Raw genomic sequence first — 9,960 nt, 5'->3', positions numbered from 1 at the left:
TGAGGGGCGGGGCTAGACACGGACGTCCCTCATTATAAACTGGAGCATGCGCAGTTTCGTTCATTGCTCAGCATTGAAGAGGTTGTGTTGAAAGTTTTGGCTGTGCGGTACCGCCGGGTGAGTCCTGAGGGATGATTAAAGCCGGCGGTGGGTTGTTCCGGCGGCTTCATAAACACACCGCATAGGCCTGAAACCCCCATTTACGAAGCTCAGATACGGCATTTGAACCGGCGAAAGCTGCTCGGGCTTTTCCCCGAAACAGGCCCGACTTAACGGCCGCCATTTTCTCGGGAGCATGTGTTTAGCCTGGCGCATGCGCAGACAGAGCCCAAGGCTCTGCCCCATCCATTCACTCTGATTGGTTGGAGGATCAGCCGCTCGTGTTCGGTCCTCCAGATCCGCCCCCTCTTCCTATTGGTCGGTACCTGCCGTCAATCAGTCCTTGGGCATTGTGAGCTGGAGTAAACCCTTCAGAACCCTTGTTTGCTTCACATGCGATCTTCTTGGTGGAACAGCCCGGAGTGGGCGGGGTTTCAGGGTTCCAATGACCAGGAGGGAAAATGGTGATGAATTGGTTTTATCCGCACTCTGCACAGAGGGAGTTGAGAACTGAACCCAGCCAGAATGAAGGGGATAAATTGTAAGGATTGGAATAGAGACCATGGTGTGCTGGGTTTGGTGGGCTGTCCAATCTCATGGTGAAAATGAAGGCACAACCTGTCCTGGAAGACCATGTGAGTGGCGGATGGGATTCTGCCAGAGCGGAGGCCAGACCTGCTGAAACACAAACAGTAAAGGGTAAATTTCTATGCCTTGACAAAGGTCCAATGTGTTGGACAAATAGCATCCAAGCAGCCTGGGACAGTGGACTCAAATACAGGACTATCGTCTAAAATATGGTATGATTAATCACCCGGAGATCTGCATTCCAGCACCGGGAGAATGCATGGGATTAGGATTTATTATTTTGCAGGCACAAGTGAGGAAAACATGCTTCATGGAAAATAAAATTGCATGTTCAGAATTTCTTTCCTGTATTTAAAGTTTTGTAAACTCCTTTTCCGGGGCATTATAATGGGTGGATTTACAAACAGGAAGCTCAAACTGAACATCACAGCATGATCTTACAGAGTCACTGATTCACCACGGTGTGAATATCATCAGTCTTTGAATTTGGAAGGAGAAATGTTTGCATGTTGTGTCAGTGTAACACCAATTCAATAGGGCTGTTTAGCACACTGGGCTAAATCACTGGTTTTGAAAGCAGACCAAGGTAGGCCAGCAGCACGGTTCAATTCCTGTAACAGCCTCCCCGAACAGGCGCCGGAATGTGGTGACTAGGGGCTTTTCACAGTAACTTCATTGAAGCCTACTTGTGACAATAAGCGATTTTCATTTCTTTCATTTCATTTTCAACCATCAGTGTGACTGGAAAAACATCAAGACACACACTGGAGTGGGAGTGTTCCAGTACACTGGCTGTAGAAAGAGCTTTAACCAGTGAAACAGCCTGTTTTTAAAAAAAAAAAACATCACAGCAGGGACAAACCGTGCACATGTTCTGTGTGTGTGGACAAAGCTTCAACTGATTGTCCAAACTTGAGAGAAACAGGGAAACTGGTACATGGAGAAACCGTGGAAATGTGATAGAGGATTTGATTCTTCATCCCGGTTGGAAATCCATCGATGCGTTCACACTAGGGAAAGGCCATTCAGCTGTTCAATATGTGAGAGAGGATTCACTCAGTTATCTGGCCGGTTATCTGGCCTTTAGGACAGAGTGTAGGAGGAACTTCTTCACCCAAAGAGTTGTGAATCTCTGGAATTCCTTGCCCAGTGAAGCAGTGGAGGCTCCTTCTTTAAACGTTTTTAAGAAAAAGATAGATACCTTTCTAAAGAATAAAGGGATTCAGGGATATGGTGTACGGGCCGGAGAGTGGAACTGAGTCCACAAAGATCAGCCATGATCTCATTAAATGGCGGAGCAGGCTCGAGGGGCAAGATGGCCTACTCCTGTTCCTAGTTCTTATGTTCGGTTACACCAGCGCATTCACACTGAGAAGAAGCCATTCAGCTGCACAACCTGTGAAGAGAAATTCAAGTCCTTATCCATGCTCACTGAACACCAGCGAATTCACACGGGTCAGAAACCATTCATTTGCTTTGTGTGTGGGGAGGGATTCACTCAGATATTCACCCTCCAGTCACACCACCAAATGCACACAAATGAGGATCCATTCAGGTGCACCACCTGTGGAGAAGGTTTCAGTCAGTCAGCTGACCTCAGTGAGCACCAACGTACTCACACTGGGGAGAAGCCGTTCACCTGCTCCGTGTGTGGGAAGGGATTCCCTTGGTCATCCCAACTGCTGACACATCAGTGGGATCACACTAGAGGGAGACGGTTCACCTGCTCCTTGTGTGGAGCAGGATTCTCTCAGTCACAACACCTGCTGAGACACCAGCGAGTTCACAAGTGAGTGCAGGGACTGGAATCTGCTGTTTTGCTGCTGCTAATCACATCCAGGATTGATAGTCTGACAATATCTGGTTTGATTCTGTTGATGTTGACTATCCCTTTAACTGGCTGCAGTTTTATATTCTAGAGATGTTTGGGCTGCAATGCCCCTTTTTAAAAGCACCACCTGTGATCTTTCTTTTTCATTCAAGAACTCTCAACAGAAACTTGTTGAGAATAAATATCAACTTTTTACTTGAATCCTAAATTTGTCTGTGATGCAAAATCTACAGTTCAGTTTCTGAAATGTTCTGCTAATTAACATCTCCGATGGGAAACTCTTGATTAATCTTTCCTGATCATTCTTACTGCCTTCTTCAGAGTGGCATATCCATTATGCAATGAAATTCCGAACAGGCACATCAACATTGTTACTGATGAAGTTTGGAAGTCGCTGAGTTGAATCATTTCTGACACAGCAGCAGCAACATTTGGTAAAGGTGGAACCCACAACAAAGACCGGTTTTGAGACGTACTCAGCAGAGATGACATCTGTACCTGATGTACAACATAAACCCGACAGCTAGAACACTTGAAAATAACCAGGATGGATGTGTAAAAAGCAGGGGGATACTGTGGAAATAAACATTGGATCAGCCGACATCAATAATTCCAAACTGCCTGTGACAATGGAAATAGATGTGCTGAGTCTGATGTGACTAAGGGCGCTTTGTCCTACAGTCACCAAAGTTGCTGCCCTGAAATTGTCAGATTGTGAAGTTCTTACTGACAGAAGTAAACAGATGTCCCACTGGGTTGAACATGACTGTGAGCTGTATCCCTGTGAGACAGACATCTCCCAGTCTCTGTTTGATTCTCCTACAGCTTCCCGTCATGGTTGAGTTGCACAAGGAACCCTCATCATTTGAGTTGGAAAAGCCCATTGTTTGCTGAGCAAGCAGAAAGGCACCCGGCAAGGATGGAATTCCAGTTGAACTGTTCAAACACAAAGTCCCATCGACTGTCACACCTTCCTGACTGCCTCCGTCTCTGTTGTGAGGTTGTCGGCTGCTCCTCCTTTCGAGGGTGATAACTGCTGAGAGTCACGTATTTCTCTTATTTGTCTTCATGTGACTGGAGAAGGTGATTCTCAACCCACAGATCTTGGAACTGTGGGGCAGGATGACCCATGCACAGTGGGATTCAGTGAACTGGATTTGCTCCCTCTTTGCCTCTTCATTAAGGTTTTGGAACTCAAATGTGTTCAAGCTCGATGGACAAGTTGTTGCTATAGTAACTGATTAGGAGAAAACTCTTCCCAGTTATTAACATCAATGCTTATTACATAACGTTTATTAGATGGGGTTGATTGTGCCTCTTGGTACATGTTGGCCCGTCAGACCTGACATTGAATGACTGAATCTGAAGTCTGTCACTAAGTTCTCTCTGATGGGATGGAGAATCAGGGTGGGGGTAAAGTGCCTCAAGGTCAGTGATGGACGGGAATGGGTACAAAATGAACCCGGGTAACGGTGAGAACCATGAAATCATCACGAACAATCAGAGTATCGTGTTAGAAAACTAACAAATGACTTGGACGGCTGGGATGGTTATCAAATTTGCTGATGACACAAAGATAGGCAGGAATATAAATTATGTAGAAGACGTAAGTTAGCCCACAGATGGCACGGTGACAATTTGAATTAACGACTTTGCCGTTTAAAGATTTGGCTTTATCTCATTTGTTAACCAAGTGTTTGAGAACCGGAGATATGGGAGTTATCTCCAAACTGAGCATTGACTTCTGTCACTGATGTGAAAATACCATATTATGAGAATAATAAGAACATTTTCCCCTTAGAGGGATCAATAGCCAGCGGCACAGATTTAAGGTCAGGTGCAGAACATTTTGTGGGGATTTGAGGAAAATCTTTATCACCCAGAGGAATGTGGGAATCTGGAACTCTGTGTGAAAGGGTGATAGAGACAGGAACCCTCCACATTTAAGAAGTGTTTAAATGAGCACTTGAAATGCCGTAGCTACAAGGCTGCGGACGAAGTACAGGAAAATGGGATTGGAATAAATAGGTGTTTGATGGCCAGCACAGACACAATGGGCTGAAGAGCCTCTTCGTATGCTGTAAAACTCTGACACTATGACAGAAAGCAGAGATTAGGCACAATGCGTCTTTTTGAGATTGGCAAGATTTATTGAGTGATGCGCCATAAGGATCAGTGCTGGGACCGCCACTGCCCAGGCAACATCAGAGAGTGATAGAGTTTTACAGCACAGAAAGAGGCCCTTTGGCCCAACATGTCTGAGAACAAATAGCGATTCACCAGGCCCGAGTGAACGGCCACCATCTTTATGGGAGGCAATGATAATCGTGTGCATGCACAGCCGCCATCTTTATAGGGGGCAATGTGCAGCAGGGCGCATGTGTGGTGCTCTCTGTCCTGTCATCAGGAGGAGAGAATGTTGTGAATTTCTATCCTGGATGAACAGGGATGGATTCTGGAAACTCCTTTTGCAGGGGGTTAGAAGGGGAGGATTTAAACACAGCAAACTGAAACCAAGAGAATTGTTTGTCTCTTCTGATATAGGTCTTTAACTGGGTTGGAGCTGAGGATTGAGATGGGGAGGCTCCAACTTCATTCCATCATGTGGCTGACCAGGAACCTCTCTCACTCCTGTCATCTGCTGTTGGTGTCTGTTGGAAAGATTTACAGGCTGATGCTATGAAGAAGAGTCATACAGACTCAAAACGATAACTCTATTTTCACTCTCCACAGATGCTGCCAGACCTGTTGAGTTTTCCAGTATTCTCTGTCTCTGTTTCAGATTCCAGCATCCACAGGATTTTACTTTTCTTGATATTCAGTCTGTTTGGCCAAGTTATGAACACGCTTTCCTTGGTCATCAACTCCTAGAGTGGGACTGGAACCCAGAGCTTCTGGTTCAGAGTCAGGGTAATCTACTGCTGCACTACAACGTCTCTGGAACACAATAGAGACTAATAAATCCCAAAGAAAAATAGGAAATAATCCTTTCTTCAAACAGTTGCTAAAATGTGTAGTTCACTAAGGCTGGAAGTGGTTGACATAAATAACTGAGTTGCTTTTACCAGGAAACTAAATGAGGACCTGAGAGAGAAATGGGATCAGAATGCGAAACTCTCAAGCTGAGATGAGGTCAGCAGAATGAGGGGAGTCTTGTGTGGAGCAGAAACTAGTACATACCAGATGGGCCGAATGGCCAATTATGTATCATATATTCTTTGTAATTAATTGTAAATTATTTTACAGGGTAATAGAAGAGGAGGATTTGCAGTCCGGAAAATCAAACCAGTTGTCAGGTCTGACGGAGTCAATCGATTCATCGGGATCTGAAGGAATTTAATTGATGTCTCAGCTGGAAATTGGTAAGAGTCCGTTCGCCTGCTCCGTGTGTGGGAAGGGATTGATACAGCTGTAAACATGCTGACACGACAGCGAGCTCGCAATAGCGAGAGTCCGTTCACCTGCTCCGTGTGTGGGAAGAAATTCATGTGTTCGTCCAACCTGCTGGCTCACCAACTCGATCATATTGATGAGGAGCCTCTTCAAAGCTCTGATTCTGGGGATGGCTCTGATACCTCCAAGGAACTGGTCCAATACCAGCGAGTTCACACTGATGCCAGACCATTCAGCTGCTCACACTGTCAGAAGAGATTCAGCCAGTCCTCCCGCCTCGCGGAGCACCAGCTCCTTCACACACATGAGAGACCATTCAGCTGCTCCCACTGTGGGGAGTTATTCACTGAGTCAGTGCATCTCATTGAGCACCAGCAAGTTCACAACAAGGACAGGCCATTCAGCAGCTCTCAGTATGGAAAGAGATTCACTCAGTCCTCCCACTACACTGAGCACCAGCTCATTCACTCCAACAAGAGACCTTTGAAATGCTCAGAGTGTGAGAAGACTTTTAAAAGAAACTTTAATCTGCTGAGACACCAGCGCACTCACACCGGGGAGAGGCCGTTTCCCTGCTCTGTGTGTGGGAAGAGATTTGCTCATTCATTCCACCTTCGGAGACACAAGCAAGTTCACACTGGGGAGAGACCATTCACCTGTTCCATGTGTGGGAAGGCATACAGTTGCTCATCTGACCTTGTGATACACAAAAGGACTCACACTGGAGAGAGGCCATACACCTGCTCCGAGTGTGGGAAGGGATTCACTCGTTCAGCCTACCTTTTGATGCACAAAACGGTTCACACCGGGGAGAGGCCATTCTCTTGCTCTGTGTGTGCGAAGAGATTTACTCAGTCAGCTGCCCTGCGCGCACACAAGCGAGTTCACACCGGGGAGAGGCCATTCACCTGCTTTGTGTGTGGGAAGAGTTTCTCTCGTTTGTCCCAGGTTTTGATACATGAGCAAGTTCACACCGGGGAGAGGCGGTATCTTTGTCACGTATGTGGGAAGGGATTTACTAGTTTACACCACCTGCAGAGACACCAGCTTGTTCACACCGGGGAGAAGCCGTTTATCTGCTCCGTGTGTGGGAAGGCTTTCCCTGAGTTGTCCAGCCTCCGGAGACACGACCACATCCACACTGGGAAGAGGCCGTTCACCTGCTCTGTTTGTGGGAAGAGATTTATTCAGTCATTCGATCTGCTGAAACACCGGAGAGTTCACACCAGGAAGAAGCTGCTCACCTGCTCTGTGTGTGAGAAGAGATTTACTCAGTCATCCAACCTGCTGAGACACCAGAAACTTCACACGTTACCAGAAAAGTTGAATTCTGTTGTTCCTGTTGCGAATCACACCCAGGATTGAACCTTTTCTACTTTCTAACTCTAGATTATTTCAGTCTCAATCTTCCAGTTACTCTCATGGATAAGTCCCAGCTCCCCATACCTTCCAGAGTGCCTCTCCTGGCCTTGGGATCCACAGAAGTATCACTAACATTCCCAGTGATCAATAAAACAAAACCCTGTCTGTTAATCACTTTCAGATACTGAACTCATTGCATGGACTGGAGCGCTTCAGCTGTGAAGAGAGGCTGGTCAGGTTGGGGTTGTTTTCCTTACAGCAGAGAAGGCTGTGCGACTGGGGGGGGGAATTTTATTAAAGTGTCCAAAATTATGAGGAACATAGAGTGGATAGAAAGAAACCTTTTCCCTTAATAGAGGAGTCAGTAACCACGAAGCAGATTTTTATGGTAAGGAGCAGGAGATTGAGGGGATTTGAGGAGAAACGTTTTCACACAGAGGGTGGTGGGAATCTGGAACTCACTACCTGAAAGGGTGCTCGAGGCGGGAACCCTCACAACATTTAAGAAGCATTTAGGTCAGCACTTAAAACGTCAGCACATACAATACTATGGATCAAGTGCTGGAAAATGGGATTAGAATAATCGGTGCTTGATGGCTGGCACAGGCACGATGGGCCGAAGGGGCCTCTTTCAATAATCGCTTATTGTCACAAGTAGGCTTCAATTTGGTGTTGTAAGACTGACTGGTGTCTCAGAGCATCTCGCAGAGAAATGGCAAATGGAATTTAATCTGGACAAATGTCAGGTAATGCATTTTGGTAAGTCTAACATCGAGGGGACCGTAAATTGCAAAACTCTTAGGAATATAGAAAGTCAGAGAGATCTGGGCGTGCAGGTCCACAGATAGAACATAGAACAGTACAGGACAATACAGGCCCTTCAGCTCACGATGTTGTGCCGCCCATTTATCCTAACCTTTACCCCTTCAATTTACTGCTGTCCATGTGCCTGTCTAAGAGTCCCTTAAATGTCCCTAATGACTCTGACTACCACCTCTGCTGGCAGTGCACTCCACACACCCACCACTCTCTGCGTAAAGAACCTACCTCTGACATCTCCCCTATACCTTCCTCCAATCACCTTAAAATCTTTGAAGGTGGCAACACAAGTGGACAAGGTAGTCAAGAAAACATATATAATGCTTACCTTCATTGGATGGGGCATCGAGTTCACAGCCTAAAGGCAGAATTGCAGTGTAAGGTACATAAAATTCAGATTTGGACGAAGGAATCCAGCTAAAACAATGGAAATCTGAGACAATCCTGTGATAACAACAGTTAATAAATTAATTAGGTGACAGGGAAATGGTGGACGGGATATTAAAAGAAGGAATATTGAATTAAAATTATATTACAATTGGAGTTTGTACATTCTCCCTGTGTTTGCATGCGTCTCACCCCCACAACCCAAAGATGCTCAAGGTAGGTGGATTGGCAACGCAAAATTGCCCCTTAATTGGAAAAAATGAATTGGGTACTCTAAATTTAAAAAAAGAAAATTATATTACAGTTACAGACCTATACACCATTCCTATATTACAGGCTCAGAAATAGATTTACATTTATTGTCACATGTACCAAGGTACAATGAAAATTATTGTTCTGCATACAGTCCAGTCAGATCGTCCATACATGAAAAACGTTGGGCATACAATAGATACAATGTAAATACACAGACATCGGGTGAACCGTATAGAGTATGGTGCTACACCAGAGAAGATGTGTGAAGAGATGAGTTCAGTCCGTAAGAGGGTCGTTTAGGAGTCTGGCAGCAGCGGGTAAGAAGCTGTTTATGAATCTGTTGGTGCGTGATCTCAAACTTTTGTATCTTCTGCCTGATGGAAGAGAGAATATCCCAGATGGGAGGGGTCTTTGATTATGATCCTTTATTGTCACAAGTATGAACTTACTGTGAAAAGCCCCTATGCTGCCCACTTTCCCAAGGCAGCGGGAGGTGTAGACAGAGTCAGTGGGTGGGAGGCAGGTTCACGTGACGTCCTGGGCTGTGTTCACGTCTCTCTCTAGTTAAAATCGCTCCAGTGCAAATGGAGGCCATTCAGCCCATCGAGTTTGCACCGACCCTCTGGAATAACACTCAGCCCAAGCCCACTCCCCTTCTCTATCTTAATAACTCCTAACCTAAGCATCTTTTCTGGAAACTGAGGGACAATTGAGCATGGTTAATCCACCTATGAAGGAACGGTCTTGGGCCGATCAGTTACCATACCAAGCTGTGATGCAGCAGAAAGCTTTCTATGGTGCATCTGTAAAAATTGGCAAGAGTCAATGTGGACATACCAAATGTCCTTAGTTTCCTGTGGAACATATGAAGTACATGTAAAACTCATTATTTAAGTATTTCACTGAGGACCAGGAACTATGTAAGGATTTGACTCTGTCTGTTTTATTGCAGAGCTATTAATAAAATCAGTAAAAGACAATCTGTTGTTGGGAGTTTGATTCTCTGGTGTCTGAAACCACAAGATTCAATGTTTAGAGGCAACAAGATGAACAAGGAAACACATCAAGGCGCAAAACTCCAGCTGGATATTCACAGGAGAAAGTCTGTTATCAAACACCTCGAATGAATGAAATGAAATGAAAATCGCTTATTGTCACAAGTAGGCTTCAAATGAAGTTACTGTGAAAAGCCCCTAGTCGCCACATTCCAGCGCCTGTTCGGGGAG

At 45.5% G+C, this 9,960-nt stretch overlaps 1 protein-coding gene across 5 annotated transcripts in view; it reads left to right on the top strand.

Annotated features, from left to right (window-relative positions):
* LOC140418952 (uncharacterized) overlaps positions 1 to 9,714 on the top strand; it is a 42,435-nt gene extending 32,721 nt beyond the window's left edge. The window contains exons 1-2 of one of the 5 annotated variants that reach the window (XM_072502632.1): positions 59 to 117; positions 5,765 to 9,714. In XM_072502632.1, coding sequence (XP_072358733.1) covers positions 5,936 to 7,276 — 1,341 coding nt within the window. In that variant the 5' untranslated portion in view covers positions 59 to 117; positions 5,765 to 5,935 and the 3' untranslated portion in view covers positions 7,277 to 9,714. The other 4 variants (XM_072502635.1, XM_072502634.1, XM_072502633.1 and 1 more) reach the window with 4 other exon arrangements.
* Positions 9,715 to 9,960: the final 246 nt, after the last annotated feature.

This window comes from Scyliorhinus torazame, chromosome 5 (genome assembly GCF_047496885.1).
Source record: "Scyliorhinus torazame isolate Kashiwa2021f chromosome 5, sScyTor2.1, whole genome shotgun sequence".
Classification (NCBI taxonomy): domain Eukaryota; kingdom Metazoa; phylum Chordata; class Chondrichthyes; order Carcharhiniformes; family Scyliorhinidae; genus Scyliorhinus; species Scyliorhinus torazame.
The sequence above is the reverse complement of the archived record's forward strand: the minus strand, read 5'-3'. Positions and strand labels throughout refer to the sequence as shown.